Source organism: Stenella coeruleoalba, assembly GCF_951394435.1.
Source record: "Stenella coeruleoalba genome assembly, chromosome: 1".
Classification (NCBI taxonomy): Eukaryota; Metazoa; Chordata; class Mammalia; order Artiodactyla; family Delphinidae; genus Stenella; species Stenella coeruleoalba.
This window is the reverse complement of record NC_137169.1, coordinates 4,442,678-4,465,125: the sequence shown is the minus strand read 5'-3', so window position 1 is coordinate 4,465,125 and position 22,448 is coordinate 4,442,678. Positions and strand designations below refer to the sequence as shown.

The 22,448-nt window shown below is 57.9% G+C and overlaps 1 protein-coding gene across 1 annotated transcript in view; it reads left to right on the top strand.

The window, feature by feature from the left end:
* The window catches only part of ACOT7 (acyl-CoA thioesterase 7), a gene marked incomplete at its 5' end in the record, with an annotated part of 90,783 nt that overhangs the window by 17,243 nt on the left and 51,092 nt on the right, over window positions 1-22,448 (top strand). Inside the window, 4 exons of the mRNA XM_079940196.1 lie at window positions 1,010-1,127; window positions 7,802-7,958; window positions 11,880-11,971; window positions 17,249-17,363. Of these exons, the coding sequence (XP_079796322.1) occupies window positions 1,010-1,127; window positions 7,802-7,958; window positions 11,880-11,971; window positions 17,249-17,363 (482 nt within the window). The remainder of the gene's footprint in view (window positions 1-1,009; window positions 1,128-7,801; window positions 7,959-11,879; window positions 11,972-17,248; window positions 17,364-22,448) is intronic.

Genomic DNA, 22,448 nt, shown 5'->3' with positions numbered 1-22,448 from the left:
ACCCAGCTAGTAAGAGTGGGAGCCAGGAACCATCTCTGAGTCTGCCTGAAAGCAGCCAGACCCGGAGGGCAGTGGAGCTCCGTGGCCCAGAGTGGGGGGTCCGGCCTCGGAGGCCACGCTAGCCAGTGGGTTGGAACAGGCTGGGTGGGCCCAGGGATGCTGGGCACCTAGGAACCGCACACTCGCTCATTGCCTGGTACCCGTCTCTGGGCCTGAGGCTGGTGCGGGCAGATTCCATCAGCCAGACTGGAGTCTGGGAAAGTGCCAACCTCTCTGGGGTTGCCCAAGGTAGGAGCACAACGCTGGCCTGTTGGGACTCCGCAGATTTCACGGCGCTTCCCCACTGCCCACGGCAAGGAAATGGGGTGGCATTTCAGTCCTTCCTGACCTTGGGGAGCTCCCAGCTCTCAACCCCAGGGAATTGGGCCCCTCTGGTGCTCTCTCAGAGCCCAGGGGCAGGTGGCGAGCGGGCGTTCACTGCTGATGGGTCTGGGTGCTGCGACTTGTTTCCAGTTCTCAGAACATCTGTGGCCGCACGAGGCCAGCTCCCCTGGGACTCCTGATGGAGGTGGTGGTCCTGGGAATTTGTCCATTTTCCAAGGGGTCGGAGCCCGTGTCCTTGTGCTCATTCAGCTCTGCTGGTCGTTGGCAGTCCTGGAAAACAGGAGGGGCAGGTGCGCTGGGCGCCCCACAGCCGGGTCGCCTTGCTGCCACGCTCACGGCCTTTGCGGAAAGTCCCCGCCACCCACCCTTCCTGGTACCTGCCAGGCCGGGTGCCTGTGGCCCTAGGGCAGGAAGGTGGAGACACATGGAAACACGAGCCTGCAGCCCCTTGTCTGGCTGTCAGATCAGCACCCACCCTGAGCAAACACGCGGGAAGTTCTTTTTCCTTCTCTGGGAGCCGTCGGGCCCTTTGGAGGACCTTCTGCCCCTCCCCGGGGTTGCTGCTGTTCACGAGCGGCGTCCTTCCCGAGACTCACCGTGCTGCTTCTCCCCCCACCCCGCCCAGGATCATGCGGCCAGATGACGCCAACGTGGCCGGCAACGTCCACGGAGGAACCATCCTGAAGATGATCGAGGAGGCAGGGGCCATCATCAGCACCCGGCACTGCAACAGCCAGAACGGGGTGAGCGTCACGTGGAAGACCTCGGGCCCTGGGGGCCTGGCGTCCCCTCTGGCGGTGCCGCAGCTCTGTCCACTGTCGGGTCAGGAAGGGAGTTTAGGTGGAGGCCAGGCCTGGAGCCTTCCCCGCCCCGGTCCCCGGGCCTTGGGGGGTTTTGGGAAGCTCCGGCCCTGGACTGGGGACCCCTTGCGTTGGCAGTTGGTTTGGGGCTCAGCGAGGAGGGGTGGGGACCTCCAGAAACTCAGCTGAGAGCTGCCAGCTGACAGAGCCACCTTTCCAGCCCTCCCGCTGTGTTCAGGGAGTCAGCTTCCTGAGCCCCCGGGGGCCCAGCCCCCCCAGAGCCTCCATGGGCGGCAGTTAATCCTGGGTGTCACACCGCCTGGACCCGGACCCCTCCCCTGCTCCACTGACCCTGGGTCCACAGGCAAGTCTGGGCTCTCCCCTTGGTGGCTTCCGGGCCGCAGAGGCCCGCACAGACTCCTGCGATGGTGCCGGCTCTCCTCCCGCCGCCCAGACAGGGCCAGGCTGGTGGCTTTAGGCTTCAGGGCAGCTGCGGGGCATTCAGCCCATCATCTTCTGCCCGGCCCCCAGCCCTGTGGGACCTGTCGTTCTCTCTGAAGCCCCCCTCGGGTGCTGGGGGAAGGAGTCAGTCTTGTACCCCAACTGCCAACTCGGCACCGGGCAGGCACGGAAGAGACTCCAAGGAAGCCTGAGGCCTTGGGCACCTGGGGGCCCCGGCGAGCCACTTGCTGTGCCATTGTCCTCCAGGCCCAGAGGCCGATTCCACGCCCGCGCAGGCTGTGCGTGTGCGCATGTGTGTGCAGCACTGCACGTGTGTAGAATGAACCGAGCCGGGGTGAGTGTGTGTGGGTGGACGTGGGCCTGGGGGCCTTCGCCTGGGGAGGAGTGAGAGTGGGTTGGGCTGGGGGCCCTCCATGTGAGGAAGGGGCTCTCCCGCCTGCTAAGAGTTCACCCTTGAAGTTCTGGGGCAAACCCGGCCACGTTCAGAGAGCGCCCTCTGGTGGCTGTGAGGACAGGCCTGAGCCCGAGGGGCAGGGGCTGAGGTGGGGGCCGGACCCCTGGTAGACCCTCCGAGAGGGAGACGGTGAGGGTCCCAGCCAGGCCTGGCAAGAGAGGCTGGACGCTGGGAAGGAAGAGCCCCAGGACTGGGGAGGGAGGGAGGCCAAGTGGGTGACAATGCCCTGGTAACCGCCAGAGTTCAGTGACCACCTAGGGTTTTGCAAAGCTCTGTAGCATTTAGCTTGTGTCGTCCTCACGACACCCCTTAGAGGTCGAGGTGGTTATTGTATTATCCCCACTGCACAGATGAGGAAGCTGAGGTCCAGAGAGCTTGGATACTTGCCCGAGACTTGTTCGTTCTCACTCCTTCCCCAGAGTGAGCCTGGGGTGCAGGTCTGGCCTGTTGGCCGGGAGATGCCTCTGGGCTGGTGGCCCCAAGATAGCGATCTGGAATCCCAGGCTCAGGAAGGGGGCGTGAGCCCCAGGCAGCTCCGGGGGGCTGAGGCTGGCCTCTGCATGGCTCTGCTGGGGCTCTGGGTGCGCCGGGAGCACTGCCACCCACACTCCCTTGGTGGCCTCATCCCGCCTGTGGCTCTAGCACCACGACACAGCCCCGAGGCCCTCTGTCCAGCTGGTGCCTCTTGGCTGGCTCCCCCTGGATGCTTAATCCGCCCTCGACCTGGGTGGGCCCCAGAACACACTCGGGGCCTGCTCCCAGGCTGCTTCTCCCACGGCCTCCCTCTGCTCAGTAAATGGCCTCTGGAGCCTCCGTTGACCCCCTCTTCCTCCCACCCGTGGACCCTGGCATCCAGTCCCATCGGCTTCACCTTGTGGATAGTTCCAGGTCCGAACACTGCACACCAGCCCCACCGCCATCTGGGCCGAGCCACTGCCGCTTCCTGCCCAGATTGCCTAACAGCTTCCTAACAGGCCTCCCTGCCCCTGGTCTGCTGTCCAGCAGCAGCCAGAGAAACCCGTCCTGTGTGAAGTCAGGGCACGGCTCCTACTCCCTCCCCTCGTCACGCCCCTGGGCCACGCCAGCATTCCTGCCCCAAGGCCTTTGCACTGGCCCTTTCCCCTGCCTGGACCGCTCTTCCCCCAGAGACCCACGTGGCTCCCCCTTCCTTCCAGTCTCTGCGTAAATACGATCTCCACGTCCCCGACAACCGGCTCCCTCACTGCTCCCAGCTCTTGTCCACAGCACTGTCCCTCCTGGCACGCTGCGTTTTGCTCATTTAGCTCTGGGCTGCTTCTCCCACTAGAACGTAAGCCCCACCAGGGCAAGGACTTTTGCCCGTCACTTCCCTGCTGGATTCCCTTAGCATCTAGGCCAAGGTCTGGAACGCAGTGGGCTCCCATTAGCTGTGTGTCTGGAGTAGTTGTCTGCGGAGAGCTTCTGTTTAATGCACACTTACGATGCACCAGTGGCCACACTGCGTGCTTGACCTTCCTTACCTGGGCAATCTCCTTAACCCCACTTTGCAGGTGAGGAAACGGAGGCCCGGAAAAGTCATGTGGCTCCCAAAGGTCACAGAGCTGCATCCTCTGAGTGGGCATCAGCCGACAGGGCCTGGGTGGGTGAGGGGGCAGGTGCAGCTCACATAACAAGAGCAGTAGGAGTTAACCTTTCTGGACCTCGATCCCTACGTTTCTGTGAGAGCAGGGCAGACCACCCCGCCTCTCCACACAGCATCCGCTTGAATCCTGGCGGCAGTCACTGGTACCATTTATTATCTGTATTTTGCAGAGAGACCAGGTCAAGAGCTAGTGCCAGAGCTGGGATTTGAGTCCAGGGCGCAGACCTGTTTCTTCTGGCTCTGCTTCTGAAGCTGCTGTCCCGGCTCAAAGCCCCGTGGCCCTCAGGAGCCCAGGCCCGTGGTTTTCCAGGCATCTCTGCCCAATGGGCAGTGCAGCTCAGGCTGCCTTCGGGAGCATGGCAGGGGGTGCTTCTTGGGCTAGATGCTGATCAGACCCTCACGGCTGCTTCCCGGGTCGGGGCCGCTCCTCCTAGTTTACGCCCCGAAGCAGGGACTTACGGGTGTGTCTGAGCCGCTGGGAGCCACAGACACCTACAGCTTGGAGACGCTCACACTGAATAAACATTTGTCAGCCTGTGTTTTGAATTTCTGGGTCACACAAGTCTTTATGGAGTGCCTGGGGTGGCCCGCTAGGTCTCGGGAAACGGCAGCTCCCAGTCAAGTTGGAGCTGCCTGGGTCCCAGCCTGTGCCGTCCACACCCAGCTGGACATGGATTCAGCAGCAGCCTCCAGGTACCCCGGGGTCGCCCTGCCCTCCCCTCTGCCTGGGGTGTCTGCACCCCACACCTTCTCCTGCCTGACACCTCAGCATCCAGGTCTCAGCCCCTCACCTGCAGCTGCCCCTCCCACATCGGCACCTGAACCCCACTTCCCACCCCCACACCTCACGCTGCCCTCTTCGGAGCACCTGCCGCGTGCCTATCTGTCATCGTCCCCCAACCAGACCCCAGGCCAGGGGCAGGCACCGAGTGCAGGGCCTGGCTCCACAGATGCCAGCACAAGTGAAGGAATGCCTCTGTAGCCTTAAAAAGGCTGGGGTCCATCTCAGGCTCAGATGTTTAAAGGCAGAAGAAACGAGCTGCACTTCCATTTACAATATTAACGTACAGGAGTGTTGCCTGTGTGCGGACACATCCGTCCCATAGTTCAGCCACCCTTCAGCAACGACAGCTGCTGTATTTCGTTTTGGGTCTTGCAGGCGGAGCTTGGATAGTTCCAGAAGTGGCCTAGAGGCTGGCCCCGCATTCTTGCCCCCCCCACTTCGCACTTGCCTTTCCAGATTTCTGCCAGTGGGTGGCGCTGTAGCCACACAAATGTACTCGGGGTGACGCCCAGCAATTCCCTCGCATTGTTTTAGCGTCAGGGGTGACATGTCTGTGTGGGGCGGGGGCGGGGGTGGGGGGACAGGGCCCCGGCAAGTCAGAGGGGGGACGCCACAAGCTGCACTTGCCTGCTCAGCTCGTGCTCTGCTGCGTTGAGAGCTGATTCCAGGACATTTATAGGAACAGAAACCATCAGAGGACCCCCGTGTGTCTGAGGATCTCGGGGGAAGGGGTGAAGATGGAGGTCCCCAGGCGTCCCTCCAAAGAGGCAGGTTCTGTGGGTTTGGGGCGGGTCAGGGAATTTGCATGTTTGCCAGGTGTCAGGTGAGTTCTCGCGCAGGTGGGAGAGCTGTGCTTTGGTGCCACAGGTAGTGGCAGGTGGCCGGTGGGAAGAGTGCAGACATGCCAGAGCTTGAACTGACTCACCTACAAGCTTAATATCTCCAACCCCTGCAGAAGGGGTGCTGTGGGGACCAGCTGGAAAAGTGAAGTCCAGCGCTGGCACGGCACCGACAGGCCCTCGAGAGTGGGCCCATCTGCTCCCTGCTCCCCACCCAGCCCAGGGGTACCCATGCTGTCCAGTGTCCTAAAAACCCTGATTGGTTTCTGGTGGAAAGTCCAAAAAGTGCCGGTGCCGTGTTTGGCAGTGAAGATCCACGGTCCTGTGGCTCACACGTAAGATGGTCTTTTGTGTCATTCGGTTAGCATGGATGAAAAGGAAGCTGATTCCATAACATATGAAGAATTCATACAACTCAACAACAGAAAATAAACAACCCGATTAAAAGATGGGCAGAGGAACTGAATAGACATTTTTCCAAAGAAGACATACAGATGGCCAACAGGCACATGAAAAGATGCTCAACATCACTAATCATCCGGGAAATGCAGATCGGAACCACAGTGAGATCTCCCCTCACACCTGCCAGAGTGGCTGTTATCAAAAAGACAACAGATAACCAGTGTTGGTGAAGATGTGGAGAAAAAGGGGACCTCATGCACTGTTGGTGGGAATGTAAACTGGTGCGGCCACTGTGGAAAACAGCCTGGAGGTTCCTCAAAAACTAAAAATAAAGTTGCCATATGATCCAGCTATTCCACTTCTGAGTATGTATCCAAAGAAAATGAAAACGCTAATACCAAGTGGTATCTGCACCCTGTGTTCATGGCAGCGTTATTTACAGCAGCCAAGACATGGAGCAACCTAAGGGCCCATTGATGGATGCGTGGATAAATAAATTATGGTATACACACACACACACACACACACACACACACACACACAATGGAATGTTACTCAGAGGTAAAAAAAAAAGATGAAATCTTGCCATTTGTGACTACATGGGTGGTCCTTGAGGGAATGATGCTAAGTGAAATAAGTCAGATGGAGAAAAACAAATACCTGATGGTTTTGTTCATAGGTAGAATATAAAAGACAAAAAATAAACGAACAAACCAAAAATGCATAGATAGAACAAGGCAGTGGTTAGCAGAGGGGGGTGGGGGAGTGGCCCAGGGGCAAAATGGGTAAAGGAATCGACTGTCTAGTGATGGACGGAAACTATACTTTTGGTGGTGAGCACGCTGTAGGGTATACAGTAGAAATATAACGTTGTTACACAGGAAACTTACACGATGATATAAGCCAATGTTACCTCAATAAAAACTAAACGTAAAAAAAAGCTGATTTTCAGTGCTGGTGCGGGAGTGCTGGGGCCACGTCAAGCACTCTGCCCTTCTGAGAAGCACTTTGGGAACACCTACCGAAATGTTTGTCCCTTCCACCCGGGAAACAATCCCCAATACTGAAAATGACTTAACTAAAAGGACCCTCATCACAGGGTTATTTATAATAAGAGACAACTGAGGTTGATACAAATCTAACAATGGAAGAATATTTTATTTGGCCGTTAAGAAATATCTTTGCAATGGAGTATCGTGAAGTGGAAGTCGTAGAAAGTGTCAAGAAGAGAAATGAGGAAGTAAGTGCCTCACTTTCATAGAATGTGAGCTCCCAAGTGGATCCCACTGGACCCCACGTGCATGTGCTGACTGGCTGCGTCCATCCAGTTACCCAGGGGTCCTGGGTGGCCGGGGACATATACTCTTTTGTTCCTTTTGAATTTTGAGTCATGAGAATGGGTTGCCTATTTGAAGGATAAATAACATTTAAAAAGAAGAACTGTGATTTCTAAGAGCTTGTCACAACACGGGCAGGTTATTTCTCCTCCTGTTGAGTGAAAGCAGCAGATTGTGAAAGTGTTTATTTAGTGCTTGCAAGGCTGTATATGACAACTAACATGGCTGTAAGTGACAACTACCTGTGACTAAAACTGCAAAACGAGGAGCCAGACAGCCGAACAAGTGAACCAGTAAAACCCCTGTTCCTGGGGCAAAAAGCCTGGAAAGAAAGATCCCAAAATAGAAACCATGGTTATCTCTGGATGGGAGGAGGGATCTTCCCTCCTCTGCCTCCTTTTCTGTACTTCCCAAATTTTCCATAATAAGTATGTATGCCTTTTTCCACGTTTCATTATACAAGTAATACGTATCTTTTGCAGAAAAGTCGGAAAAAAGAAACAGGCTGCTCGGAACCCCACCACTCAGAATCGCCTGTATCAACTGCTTTGCCGGGTTGCCCTCGGGCAGTGCCTCATCTCCTGGTTTTGCACGTAGGAGTGTGTGGTGGCAATAACTTGCGTTACTTTAACAGTGGGGAAAAAACCAAGGGCCGTTTTGGGGGAGCGTGTCCAGGGTGGGGCCTCGTGGGAGGCTGACCCGCCTCTGGTCTTTGCAGGAGTGCTGTGTGGCCGCCCTGGCCCAGGTGGAGCGCACGGACTTCCTGTCGCCCATGTGCATTGGCGAGGTGGCCCACGTCAGTGCAGAGATCACCTACACCTCCAAGCATTCAGTGGAGGTCCAGGTCCACGTGATGTCCGAAAACATCCTCACAGGTAACTTCCTCTTGCTGAGCCCGCCTGCGGGGTTGGGAGCAACGGTGACAGTAGAAATAAGGCAGCAGCCGCAGCCCACGTCCATTGAGGGCTGACTGCCCCTGGATGGTCCTAACACTGTCTTTGGGTGACCTCCCTGCATTTCCGCCTCCACCTGTGAGCAGGGACTTCTGCCGTCCTCGCTTCGTTTGCAGACGGGGAAACGGGGGCGCAGACGAGTTAGGCAACGAGCCCAGGGTACGGCCCCCCTGCCTTCCTGGGGAGGAAGGGGCCTGGCGGCCAGCTGGTCCGGGCAGAAGGGTGGGAACGGGCTGGGAGGGCGCGTGCCGCCCTCCGGCCCCCCTGCCGTCTCCCCAGCCCCCACCTTGCCCTTCCCTGCACGGTGGAGCTGCTACCCCTTGGAAGCTGCTGCCCCTTGGAAGGCGCTGCCCTGGCTTCTGCTCTGCTCCCCTGGGCCCCGCAAGGCAGGCCTAGGCTGGAGCTCCCTGGGCGAACCTTTGACTCTGCTTTGATCTGAATATTCTCTTCCTCGGAGTGGTAACCATGGAAACCCCTTCTCACCCTCCCACTGGGCACTGCAGGGGAGTGTGGCTTCGGTTCACAGTCACTGCTTTTTATAACGGAGATGCTGAGGCAGGCAGGCCCCTTGGGCCCCTCACTGCCCACTGCTTCGTCCCAGGCCACCCGCTGTCGCACCCAGAGGAGAGTCCGTGCTCATTCTAGAGGAAGGAGCTGCCTGGGTCCTTGTCCCTCCTCCCGATGCCCTCTCCTCAGCCGTGGCTGCCTGCAGAGCGCTGTGCTCAGAGATCTTTAACGAGCTCCAGGCTTCTCCCCAACACGGGCCAGGAGCTCAGTTATTCATCTGGAGCATTGCGGTGACCGCAGCAGGCCCAGCCACTGCACAGGGAACGACTAAGCCGAGCCACGGCCTGGGGCGGGGTTGGGGAGCGGTCAGTGGGCTTGTGCCCCATGTCCTGCGTCTGTGGCCTGAGCCCGGTCTTTGGCAGAAAGCTCTGGCATCTAAGGGACCTTGGATGCTGGTCTCGGGCTGTGGCACAGAAAGGGGTCCTCTGGCCCTGACTCCCCACGTTGGGGCTGGCAGCCCACTGGGAGGAGGCCCAGGGCAGGGCGGGGGTGGGCCCCTCCGGGCCCCTCCCTCCATCCCCCATCCCCCCTCCCCCCTCCACGTGACCCAGTCCTGCTCTCCTGGGCTGTGCTGGGGGTTGAGCCTCCCTGCTCCTGACACAAGAGGGGAAAGGGCCGTGCTTTCCCGTTGGCTCACGACAGCCGCGGACTCAGTCACTGATGAGTGAATGAATGAAGGAGTGGATGAGGCAGGAAGATTTGGGCCTCTGCGCTGAGGGGAAGCGGGCCTGTCTACAAGGACGTGCCCCAGCCCACTTTCTGCGGGATCCCCCCTCTGGGGGCAGGAGCGGGCAGGAGGCAGGCAGCGCTTGCCCAGAGCTGTGGTGGCAAGATGACAGCCCCCGCCCCGCAGTCAGGATGCTCCGCACCCGCCAGCGTCCCCAGCCGCCCTGACCCTGAAGGATGGACACGCAGAGCCTGAGCTGCCCCGAGAAGGAGAGAAGTGACTGAGGAGCACGGGCTCTCGGGACAGCGGGCCGGGCGTTGTGCTCGTGAGAGGGACCAAGCTCAGAGCACAGGGGCGCCGGCCAGCATTGCCCAGCCTTTCGAGATGGGGTGCGGGGGGCGAGGCCCCGGGAAGACCCCAGGGCCGGATCACAGGATGGGGACGGCGAGACCTGGAGCCCTGGGGCTGTGCCTTCTCTACACGTCTCAGTCACCTTGCCCGCCTTGCCCTGGAGCCCCTGCTGAAGGGCCGGACGCCCCCTCCCTTACTCTCACATCCGGGTGCCCCTCTCTGGGTCTCAGCACCGTGTCTGTGCGTCTCTCAAACTCTCTCCGTCTTTCCATGTTTGGATCTGTGTGAGTCTCTTACTCTGGGACCCTGTGTCTCGAGGCCTTCCTGTCTTGATGCATCTCTGCCCGCGCGTCCACGAGGATGGGAGCCCTACGAGGGCAGGCCACGTGGCCGCCTGGTCCGGGGCAGGGCCGCCCAGCAGGTGCTCTGTGACCACGGGCCAGGTGGGCGGGTGGACTCGGACAGGTGGGGAGACCGGGCTGGGCGGACAGACAGGCAACCAGGCTGAACCCTGAAGCTGTTCGTGTGCCGTCTCCGTGTTTTGAGACCCCAGGGGGCAGAGCCCCCGTTCTGTGCGTCCCCCCCGCTCGGGGCCTTGCCGCCTGCCGTGAGGCAGCCGGGCGAGCATGCGCCCAGGCAGACAACCAGCAAACCTTTGCTCATTCATCTCCGGCAACTGTCACAATATTAAGCTAACTGGGACGTGATTGCTGCGAATCCCTCCAGAAAAGAGCTGGGAGCTCTCAAGATTTCAGAGTAGATGTTTCTAGCACTGCACTTGTCTTTTGATGGTTTTATTAAATGATAAAGTACAATTAGCGTGTTTTGCCTTATTTGCTCCACGGTGTTCATTTGGGTCTGGAGGAGGGCCACTTGGGGTTTCCATGGAAACCAGCTTGTCAGGCTGGCTCTAGCTGAGTCAAACAGGAAATCTTTATTCCCCAAAGCAGGTTGTCAGATTCACTCTGTCAAAGTGCAGTGAAGATATTTTTCCGTGTTATTTGCCTGTGGTCCTGGTGGTGCCGTGGAGCCCGGCCAGAGCGGTGGACATCCTGGCATGAGGAGCAGGCCTGGGCGCCAGGGGCCTCACCCTCTTTCTAATTGACCCGCCAGGGCTTGGCTTGGTCCTCGGGGCTACGTTTAAGGGGAGGAAACTGAAGGCCCAGGTTCGCCTTGGGAAGGCAGGTCAGAAGGAACTGGTAGGAAGTGAGTTACTGAGGGGGACTTCAGGGCAAGCCCCCCGCCCCCGGGCTGCTCCTTGCTTCTCCACTTCCTCTCTCTGTCCTGCAGTTCTCCTGATCGCCACCACATTGGGAATCGTCCACGTTGAAGAGGCAACTCTAAAAGGCCTCCTTGAAAACACTTCTCTGAAATTACTGGGACCTGGGAGGTCCGGGTCTGTACTCAGAATGGCGTCGAGTTGCTGTGTGAGCCTAGGCAATCCCCTTGACCTCTCTGGGCTTCAAGCTCCTCCTGTACAAGTGAGGGGTGTGGACCAAGTGATCTGCAGGCTCCTTTGGCCCATGGTTTTCAGCCTAGACAGGCCTCCCGCCCTGACGGCACCACTCTGCCCTGAGGCTGGGCTCAGAGCCCCAAAGAAGGTTCTGTTTCCTGTCCTTCAGCCCAGAGCAGAAGCCAGCAGCCCACCGCCCTCTCTCAGCCCCCATTTGGAAGCTTCTGCATTGGAGCGCTGAGTCACCAGCAGCAAAAGTGTCTGGTGTGGCGCCTCCCACCTGGAAGGAGGTGGCCCTGGGGAAGGGAGGGGCCGCGGGGGCAGAGCTGTGATGAGCCGACCCCATGGCTGTGCTCTGGGCTGTGGCCCCGCTGCCTGGGTGGGCTCTGCCTCCACCGCCCCTCCGCCTCAGGTCCATGAGCTGCTTCCTGTCCAGCCGGAGCTCTTCTTGGTGGCCAGTCTGCCCCTCCCCACAGGCCTTCCCTCCCTCTCGCTCCGGAGGCTCCCGGGAGGCCTGTCTGGAGTCGGTGCCCTCCAGATGCGGGCCTTCCGAGTTAGAAAGTGCTAGAAAGCCGACAGGCCCAGGCCCCCCAGGCTTAGACCGGGTGACCTACAGTCTTTCCAGCAGCCTCAGGGTGGGGGCAGGCTGGAGGCCATGCCTCTCCCCGGTCTGTGCCCACACGTGCACCTCACGGCTGAAGAAGGCCTTGGGGGTGGGGGCCAGAGGTGGCATCGGCCCTGCCTGCCCTGTGCCCGGCGCCCTGCCGGCTCCCAGCCATCACTCACGTGTTTGTCTTCTCTGAAGGTACCAAAAAGCTGACCAATAAGGCCACCCTGTGGTATGTGCCCCTGTCGCTGAAGAACGTGGACAAGGTCCTGGAGGTGCCTCCGGTGGTGGTAAGGAGGCCCCTCCCACTTCTCCCGGGTGGGTGGCAGGGGCCCGGGTCCTAGGAGAGCAGCATCGGGCAGGGCTGGGCTGCAGCAGGAGGCTCAATGGGAAGGGGCGTCCCTCCTGGGATCCTTCATGCTGGGAATGCCAGTGGGGGCTGGCCTGGGCCCCGCGGACACCCCTCCCAGAGGAGCCTGGCCGGAGGGAAGGCGGGTGACGGGGCTGTGCCGGGCATCCAGTCCTGGGGGCACAGGCTGGGATGTCTCTGCTTCAGCCCCGCTCTCTCCCCCTGCCGTGTCTGCTTCCTGCCTTGGTTCCTCTCATATTGGTTTTGCTGTGGACAGAGGCATCTCTGGGCGAAGAGACTTGGCCATGTTCACTCCCGGGGGCCCCGCTGCAGGCAGGCTCGGGGGGCAGGCGTTTGGAGGGGGCACATTGGGCTGATAGAGGGATTTAGCTCCTTCCCTAACGGCACCCCAGTCCTCCTCGTGTGGCTCCCCTGGCCCAGGATGTCCCGAGGACACGCCTGAGCGGCTCTCCCCGGAGGCCTGGTGCTCTGCTCTAACCCCTGTGAGGGAGGGCCGTTCTCAGAGGGCCGGGGCCTGGCTTAGCAGTGTCTGCCCTCAGGGAGCATTTTTCTGTGGTCGAGACATCTGTAGAAGAAACTTTTAAGAATAATAAAACTGGGAACCAGACAGTTAGGAGCTGTATAGAGCAGTAAAAGGTCCCCAGCCTTTTTGGCACCAGGGACTGTTTCGTGGTAGACAATTTTTCCGTGGAAGGGGGGATGGATGGATAGCTCAGGCGGTAGCGCGAGCAATGGGGGGCGGCAGATGAAGCTTCACTCGCTCACCCGCCGCTCACCTGCTGCGCGGCCTGGCTCCTAACGGGGGGTTGGGGACCCCTGGTATAGAGCACACGGAGGAACGGTCCCTGTCCCCTCCCCCCCACTGCAAGCCCTTCCCACCCCGTCTCCCCCACTGCGCACCTTCCTGTGGGCCTGGGTCACTTGGGGTGATGGGGGGCTTGCTCGTTGTGCTGCTGCGGATGTCAGCCCGGGGGCGTTCCCTGCCCTCTCCCTGTGCCAGCTCACATCTGACCTGGGACCCTGCCTGGGCCTCTATGGACGCAGTCCAGGCTCCGGCGGGGCGTTTTCCTGGGGGGTGACCAGCTGCTGGGCTCCAGCTGCCGTTTAGTCTAGACTTTAAAAAAGAATCTTGGTAGCAGGAGCTCTCTCCATGCAGAACAGGAAGTGTGCTTAGACCTTGGTCTGCATCAGGTTGGTGGTCCAGGGTTTGGTACCCTGAGGGCAGGGCGGCAGTGCCAGGAGCACCAGGCCAGCATCGGTGGCACCTGTCCCTCCACGTGTGAGGAGAGAGGGGCGCTCAGGGCCAGGGTGTGAGCCGGATGGTTCCCACGCTTCCCACCTGTTTGAGTTTTCTGGGGCTGCTGTGACACAGTCTGGGGAGCTTCAACAACCGAGTTCATTCTCTCCCAGTTCTGAGGCCAGAAGTCCACAATCAAGGCATGGGCAGGGCTGGGCTCCCACTGGAGGCTCTGCAGGGGATCCTTCCTTCCTCTTCCAGCTCCTGGGGGCTGCAGGCATTCCTTGGCTTGTGGGGGCATCACTCTAACCTCTGCTTCTCTTGTCATCTGGCTGAGTTCCCGTGTGTGTGTGTGTGTGTGTGTGTGTGTGTGTCTGTGTGTGTGCGTGTGCACGTGTCTTAACTAATTACACCTGCACAGACCCTAGTTCTCAAAAAGGTCACATGCACAGGTCCCACGTGGACAGGAATTTTGACAGGATACCGTTCAACCCAGAACATTGGCCTTCAGTCCAGCCCACCTCTGTCTCTCTCTCTCTCTCTCTGTCTCTCTCTCCAGCTCTCTCTCCGTCTCTGTCTCTCTGTGTTCCCCCCACCCCACCCCCATTCTTCCTGGAGCTGCTCTCCTCTCTGCTGCTGGCAAGATGGAAATTGCATCATTTTCAAGCAGCACTAACTGAGGGGTTTTCAAACCCAAGAAGCAGGCGTGAGTCTGAGGCGCAGTGACGGTTCCCTTTAGAGATTACAAGCATGCTAACCCCTGCTTTCATCTTTCCCACTAAGCACTTGGTGTTAAATTAGCCACATCACATGTAAACACTCAGGCACATTATTTAACTGATCTAATTTTCAGATGCTACACAGTTTAGAAATCTCTAGCAGGCCATATCTCTGGTTTCAGCACCACATGGTGGATCTTAAGGGGTTGCTGCTGAAGGGAGATTCCTGGGCCAAACACATTAGCTTTTGTTTCCTTCTGGCTTCTCAGGGGCCTGAGTGCTGAGAGCCAGTGGGTTTTTAGCCAGTGGCGGGGAGTGAGGAGGGGCGGGTGGGCAGTGTCAGTCTCCGCTGTCCCTGCAGGGACAGGGCAGCTCTCTGTATCACCCCTCTCATCCCCTGCCCTCCCTCCCACCTTCTGGCGGAGACCCCGGTAGCTTTCCCATTCCCTTTGTTTAGCCGAGTTTGATAAGACATAAATATCCACTCTGCCCGTGTTAGAGGCGAGTGTCGGAAGCCTCCCATCGGGTGCAGAGAGAGCTCCAGATGGGAGAAGCCACACGGCTCCCAGCTGCAGCCATTGCTAATGTTTATTTGCACTTTCTTCCCCCCACACATGCTAGGCCCACGTATAAGCCTTCAGATGATTTGAACTATTTTCGTTTCATCATTTCATTTGAAATGTTTCACTCTGCTCTTTTAATTGGCACGGCGCAGCTGAGTCACGCGATATCGGGTCCTGGAAAGCTCGGGTCTGGCTCTCGTGGGCATTTATGCCCAGGTGCTGGTAGCTCGGCCATCCGACTTCCTTATGTCCTGCCAGCCTCCCCCTGCCGGCCCTGCACAGGTAGCAGTCATTTATTAAGAACACTCACGTCTCTCTGTCTACGTGTGTATCTTACGTCCCACACAGGCACATATATTACACACAGGTTGATCATACGTATATCTCACACGTACACATACATAGATATCTCACACACAGAACACGCATCTCACACACACACACACCCCCCCGCTGTCACACATACATGTGCGTGTGTAGACCGACCACATGTGTGCGTCTCCCTGGGGGAAGCCCACCTCCCCCCCTGCAGTGTCACTCAGTGAGGACTTTGTCACTTTGCTCCACCTCTTGCCCCAGGGAACAGTGACCTCAGTGGCCCTGTGATGGAAAAAGAGACCCCTGCGGTGGCCGGGGACAGCTGTGGCCCCCGAGAGGCTGGGGGCCATTGGAGAGCGGACACTGGTTTTTATCGGTGTCTAAACGTGAGCTTGAGTTAAAAGGCCCGCACTGACTGTTGCCTTGGACGTTTGAGCTTAGCTGTCTCCTGCTTCCAAACAGCTGAGTTTGATGAGTCCGTGGGGGTGAGAGTTGAGTGCCAGCCCAGCATCAGGATGTTCCCATGATGTTGTCCCCAGATTTAAAGCCAGCAGGAGGCGTTTGTTTGTGAACAGGCTGTGTTTTCTTGGTCCTCGTCGCCCGTGTCAGGACCGGGGCCCTCATCGGTCCCCGTGTGACTGCAGAGGTCTGAGGAGTGTGCTGGACACGAGGATTTATTAGACTGTGGAGGTTGGCTCGTTTTTCAAAAGTCTCTTAAAAAGGCATTTCTTGAGGACACGTAAGACATCCTTGAGTTTTACTAGAAAGGCACAGCACAAACTCTACACTTAGAGGCATTGCTCTGTGTGGTGGGACGTGGGGGAACCATCTGTTTATGGAGGAAGAGGCTTTATCCACGGCGACTTGAATACTCACCATGCTTTGTTTCTTTTGAACAAACCACTCAGCTCCTTTCACAGCCTCCTTTAGAGACGGGGTCGCAAGCCCAAGATAATGGTAATTAAGCCACGGAATGTGTTCAGACCTGGGCAGTTTGGGAGCAGAGCCACGAGCAGGAAAAGCAAGATGTTTAAAAGCGGCTTTTGGAGGAAGGTCTGAAATTGCAGGGGGCAGAGAGGAGCACACGGGGCCCTGAGCCTGGCGGCTATTCCGCAGGCTCAGCAGGAGATGCAGGTAGAATGGATGGAAGGGCAGCAGTCAGAGCCCATCAGAAGGAGAGCGGCTAGGCCGGGGTCAGCAGGGAGGGTGAGGCCGGTCAGGGGGCCTGTGGACCCCGGGCCTGTCTGATGGATCCCAGGGTAGGGGGTGTTCCCTACACTGGGCCCCAGGACGGTGGGCACCAGAGGGCCCGACATTCTCCATTGTGCCAACCTTGATTGTCACCTTTATTTTTAACTTCTTGGGTCAGAACCCCTGTGATCCATTAGGAAAGCGTCAGGGGGGCTGTCTTAGCTTTGGTGGGTGTCAGCTGGCCAGGAGTCAGCAGAGTGAGGCTGCCCAGTGTTAGGGGCACACGGGGACCTGTTCCCTCCTCTCCCTGTTTGTGGGAGAGGGGGTGCAGCCTTCCTGGGGCTCCCTGACTCTGTAGTTCTATGTCCAGGAAAGAATCCCAGGAAGGAATGGGGTAGGTATAACATGGTAAGTGGCTGAGATTGTCAGTATGATTTTTTTTTATATACATTTATTTATGTATTTATTTTTGGCTGCGTTGGGTCTTCGTTGCTGCGCGCGGGCTTTCTCTAGTTGCGGCGAGCGGGGGCTGCTCTTCATTGCGTTGCGCGGGCTTCTCATTGCGGTGGCTTGTCTTGTTGCGAAGCACGGGCTCTAGGTGCGTGGGCTTCAGTAGTTGCAACACGCAGGCTCAGTAGTTGTGGCTCGCGGGCTCTAGAGCGCAGACTCAGTAGTTGTGGCGCACGGGCTTAGTTGCTCCGCAGCGTGTGGGATCTTCCCGGACCAGGGCTCAAACCCGTGTCCCCTGCATTAGCAGGCGGATTCTTAACGACTGCGCCACCAGGGAAGTCCCTGATATTGTTTTAATGGTCAAAAATTGGGAGCAAACTAAAGGCCCAGATATGACGGATCCATCACATAAATTATGGTAGGAGGATACAGGGAGAGGAGAAAATACCATGACTTTGAACTTCACATACAGCATGGCAGTACCTTTTATTTATACCCGGGCATGAAAATAATTCTAGGGAGGACGTAACGCAAACATTTGACCCAGGCACTCTTGCAGGGGGAAGAATACATGATATTTTCCCCTTCTCTGTGTTTTCGTTATTTATATTAAACATATACTATCAGAGAAAGAATAGACAGTTCCAGTCACAGAAAGGCAGCGCGCACAGCAGCCGAGCCTGGGGCCCGGACCTGACCCTCTCCCGTGCCCCCCGCAGTACTCCCGGCAGGGGCAGGAGGAGGAGGGCCGCAAGCGCTACGAGGCCCAGAAGCTGGAGCGCATGGAGACCACGTGGCGGAACGGGGACATCATCCAGCCCGTCCTGAACCCAGGTAGGAGCTGGGGTGTGGGCCGGGGCCGAGGCAGCGCAGCCACTTCACGAGCGTCCTCTTCCTGGGCCGGTGCGTCCCCTGGTGCTGTCTCCTGGGACAGGCCCTGGGGTCCCCGGAGCACTGTCCCCTTGGCCCTGCACCTTGCAAGCCCCTTCCCAGTTGCACAGCCGACCATGGGGATGGGGGGACAACCCCGCAGGCCTCGGTGCGTCTGCTCCCGTAGAGTGCTGACCTGGAGGCCCCCGTGGGGAGAGGCCCTGCTGCCCAGGCAGAGGGACGCACGCCTGGCCACGGAGAATTTGTCCCCCAAGTTCGCCTGAGAGTGTGTTCTGGACGGGATTTCCAGCTCATGAAAAAGACAGAAGGGCAGCAGCGTTTCCCACATTGTTGTTCCCCGGCCCGCCGCCCAGACGCGGCCTCAAGTTAGACAGACTCTGAGCGCCCGGGGCTGCTGCCTTCCAGTCTTCATCCTTGTGCCTGTAAGTCGGCTTTAACAGGACGCGCCTCCACAGTCCAAACAGGTGAGGGAGGCTTCCCGAGTCCCTGCCAGAACACCGTGCAGGGCTGGGCCTGGGGGCTTGGGGCCTGGCGACGCACATCACCCTCCTCTGCACACACAGTGACCACGTCTTACCGTGTGGAGAGCGGGCTGCACGCCCTCAACCTCCCCATGTTGGCCGGGCTCCTGTGATGAGTGTCCACGTTCCATGTTGGGTCCCGGAGCGACTCCTCAGGGGCCCTGCGCGCGGGTGCTGTGGCTCCTGATCTGGTCCTGGACTGCCGTCTGAGCACTGGCCCCAGGGCGTCCCTCTGCTGCTCCATGTGCCCTGGGCTCTGCCCGCTTGCCACTAAGGAGGAGCGCGGTGAGCTCTAGTGCAGGGGCTGGAGAAAGCTCCGCCTGCCCGCCCGCCTGCCTTCCTGGCTGCAGCCCACCTTTGGCATCAGGGTGGGTGTAGGGGGTCGGGACTGGTGAACACCTCGCAGGCGTGCAGACTAGGACAGGACTTTCTGGGTTTCGGATTCTGTCGTTTATCGGGGGTGCGCTTGACACCTCTGGCAGTGTCTGTGCGGCTTGTGTAGGGCTCCCCTCATGCTCATCCTTCCTGAGTGCCACCCTCACCTGCCCACAGTGAAGGCCAGGGCACTGGAGGTTGGTGTCCTTACTGTTCTGCTTTTTTATTTATTTTATTTATTTATTTTTGGCTGCATTGGGTCTTCGCTGATGCATGCGGGCTTTCTCTAGTTGCGGCCAGCGGGGGCTTACTCTTTGTCGTCGTGCGCGGGCTTCTCACTGCGGTGGCTTGTCTTGTTGCGGAGCACGGGTTCTAGGCGTGTGGGCTTCAGTAGTTGTGGCACGCGGGCTCAGTAGTTGTGGCTCGTGGGCTCTAGAGCGCAGGCTCAGTAGTTGTGGTGCACGGGCTTAGTGGCTCCGTGGCGTGTGGGACCTTCCCGGACCAGGGCTCGAACCCATGTCCCCTGCATTGGCAGGTAGATTCTTAACCACTGTGCCACCAGGGAAGTCCACTGTTCTGCATTTTCAACAAACACCAAAAAAAAAAAAAAAAAAAAAAAAAGGAAGAAAAGAAAAACCTATTGGTATAATAAAATGTTGCTGTTTTGATGAAACCTGATAAAGTTGTATCTTTTAACAATAAAATGTAAATAGACGGTAGTCCACAGGCCTGCAGGCTCTTGTGATGACTCAAGTGTATCCAGGCGCTGGGACACATGCCACCATCAGGCAGCAACCTCAGGCCCAGCCTCTGCTTTCAGGAGGCAGGTCAGGCAAAGGCACGGAGGACTGCAGAGGGACGCAGAGGGGCCGAGAGGCCTCGGGAAAGGCACAGACTCGGTGCCGGGCGCGTTCCTGGGAGAGAGGCTGGAGCGGGCCAAAGGCAGCACTCCTCACCCTGGAAGACAGGTCCTCGCCCAGTCCCTGGGCCCTGTGACTGTGACCTTATTCGCAGAAGGGGCCTTTGCAGGTGGAATCAAGTTAAGGACCTCAAGATGAGGTCGTCCTGTGTTACCCACAAACGTGGGGAGGGCCCCAAATCCAACGAGGACCCCAAATTCTGTAAGAGACAGAAGGGTAGAGACAGTGTCAGCCCAAAAGCAGCAAAGAGGGGAGCTCAGAAGAGGTGCTGGCTGGCATCTGGGGGCTGGACCCACCTGTCCTTGGGCGGTTACTGGCCAGTGCTGCATGGAGGCTGGGGCCGAAGGCTCAGTCTTGAGCTGTGAGAGGCATGAGGTTCATCCTGGTTTACTCCTTTGACTGACTGACTGGGGAACTAAGATTACTCAGGGTTTTCAGTCAGTTTAAGTTCCTTCACTCATGAGATAATTTCTGTTTGCCATCCTCTGATTGTAAACCTGATCCATGATGTTTTTCGGGATCTGTTGTTCTCTAATGAGATTAGTGGAAAGTGGCTTCTCAATCTCAAGGTTTCTTGATAGGTTTTTACAAGCTTTTATTTTTTCCTTTTCTGGCCCTAATAAAAGCGCAGCTTTGGGCTTCCCTGGTGGCGCAGTGGTTGAGAGTCTGCCTGCCGATGCGGGGGACATGGGTTCGTGCCCCGGTCCGGGAAGATCCCACATGCCGCGGAGCGGCTGGGCCCGTGAGCCATGGCCGCTGAGCCTGCGCATCCGGAGCCTGTGCTCCGCAGCGGGAGAGGCCACAGCGGTGAGAGGCCCGCGTACCGCAAAAACAAACAAACAAACAAACAAAAAAAACGCATCTTTCTCAGCAATAGGGACTGGCTTTTAACCACTTCTTAAGGAAGTCACATATCCATTCTCTGGACTTTTTGAATACTACAGTGTGCTCTTGTCACTGGGGTCTTCTAACACTCTCCCCCTTCCTGGGAGGACCCCCGCCCCGCCCTGATGAGGCAGGCTTGGCCCGAGAGTTGCCACCCGCCCCGCGCCGGCAAGGCCCTCTGGACCTGCCGCTCCCTGTTACTTTTGAAACCAGAATCACATTTCAGCCTCTGTGGCTGTTGCCTAGCAATCCCCACAAGGGGCCAACCTCCTCTTTCAGGTGTCTTTTCAGAGAGTCTGGGAGTTCTTTACAGGCCCAATTTTTCTTATTGTTTTCTCCATCTGATGAGACAAAATACAATTACCTTGAATTCTTCAACCCATGGCCATTAGTTGTCCAGCTTTAACCGTGTAGGGACTGTTTGGCCACGTGACCCACCATCTTTCTGGGAGCTGTTGGGTTTATGACAAAATCAGCCCTGGGACTTCCCTGGTGGTCCAGTGGTAAAGAATCCGCCTTCCAATGCAGGGGATGCAGGTTTGATCCCTCGTTAGGGAACTAAGATCCAACATGCCACGGGGCAACTAAGCCCGTGCGCCACAACTACTGAGCTCACGCGCCTCAACTAGGGCCCGCGTCCCGTAAACTACAGAGCCCACGCGCTCTTGGACCCGCGTGCCGTTAACTAGAGAAGAGAAAACCCGCACGCCACAACTAGAGAGAAGCCCGCGCACCACAACGAAGAGCCCGCGCGCCTCAACAAGGTCCTGTGTGCTGCAGCTAAAACCCGACGCAGCCAAAAGTAAACAAAGTAAATAAGTAAATAAAAAATAAATCTTAAAAAACCAGCCCTGCCTCTTCCCCGGCCTTTGTGTTTGAAGCAGTGTTCACCTCTAAGTCCGGTCCCCACTACCGGGACAGCCGGGGTCTTGGTGAGTCACACCCACCCCTCATCCCTGCTCAGGCCCTGGACCCTGCCTCCCTGAGGTCAGCCAGTGCCCGGCCACCCCCGCAGGCTGATCAGCCCGGAGCCGCCCCTAAGAGTGCTTGGTGCCCGTTAGGGGCTTGCGCTGGGTGGGAGAGCCTTCTCCCCAGGGTCTGGCCAGGCCCCGTCACCCCGCTCCCAGCAGCACTTGACCTGGGGGGCGTTGGGGAGGCAGGAGGAGGAATACAGGGTCTGGAGCCGGACCTCTGGGCTTGGATCCCGGCTCTGCGCCGTGGGGACTTAGCCCTTCTGTGCCTCAGGTTCGTCGGCTGCAAGCACGGAAGAGGGAGTTCTGTGCTCGTCTCTGGCTGCCCTGGGGACCTAACTCAGGTTCTGGACCTCATTTTGAAATCGCAGGTTCAAAGATTAGGCACTGCATTAGTCAAGGTCATTGTAGCTGCTTACACTCTAAAATCCTAGCTCCTAATAACTCAGTAGAGGTTTATTTCCTGTGAACTCCTAATCGGGGGATCTCCTCCAGGAGGTGGGGACTCGGGATTCAGGCCCTTTGGTCCTGTAGCTCCACACCTTTTATCAGGTAGCTCTCGGGGCACCTTGGGAGGGGAAAGAGCAGGGAGGCTCCCCTCTCGGGCGTTTTGACGGCTTGGGCCTGGATGCAGCACTTCCACTCACTCTCCTGTGGCAGGAGAGCAGCCGTGCAGCGGAGAGGGTGGAAACGTGGTCCAGCCGTGCACGGGGGAGGGTGAGGAGAGGGGCTGCCCAGTCCTGTCTTCTGGTCACACGTGGTACACCTCACCCTCAAGGACAGCGACCTGGAATCCTGTCCAGTCCCACCATCCATTCGCTAAGGCAGTGCTGGCAGCGATCACGGATAAGCCCCAGGTGTCTGTGCCTTGACCTTGAACTTCGAAGATCCTCTTCACGTTTCCCTGTAGTTCCCCTAAGAAACAGGACGTGAAGAATGGGGGAAAGGCCACTGAGGACAGGAAGTGCCTGATCCAGGGGCTGTGAACCCACAGACACGGTCCCACCCTGCAGAGCCCCGTTGAGTTACAGGCCACAGCCCAGGATAGGAGGACCTGGGTGTTGGGTGCGTAGGTGTATTTTTTTTTCCCATCAGAATTGTGGTGTTTTCTCTCGTTGGAAGCTCATCAGCGCCAGTTCCAAGCACACTGAATCATTAGACACGGCTTAACTGATACTTTAAACATGACTGCAGAACGGTGGGGGTCATCTCTTTGACCAGGTTGTTATAGTCATTTCAAGTGGCTTGTCATTCGAATAAGTAGATAGTTGACATGACAAAGATTTTTGTATGCTATTTCCATTGTTGGAAATTTTTAAAAACTCTTTTGTCATCGTGCACACACAAACCTCTCAG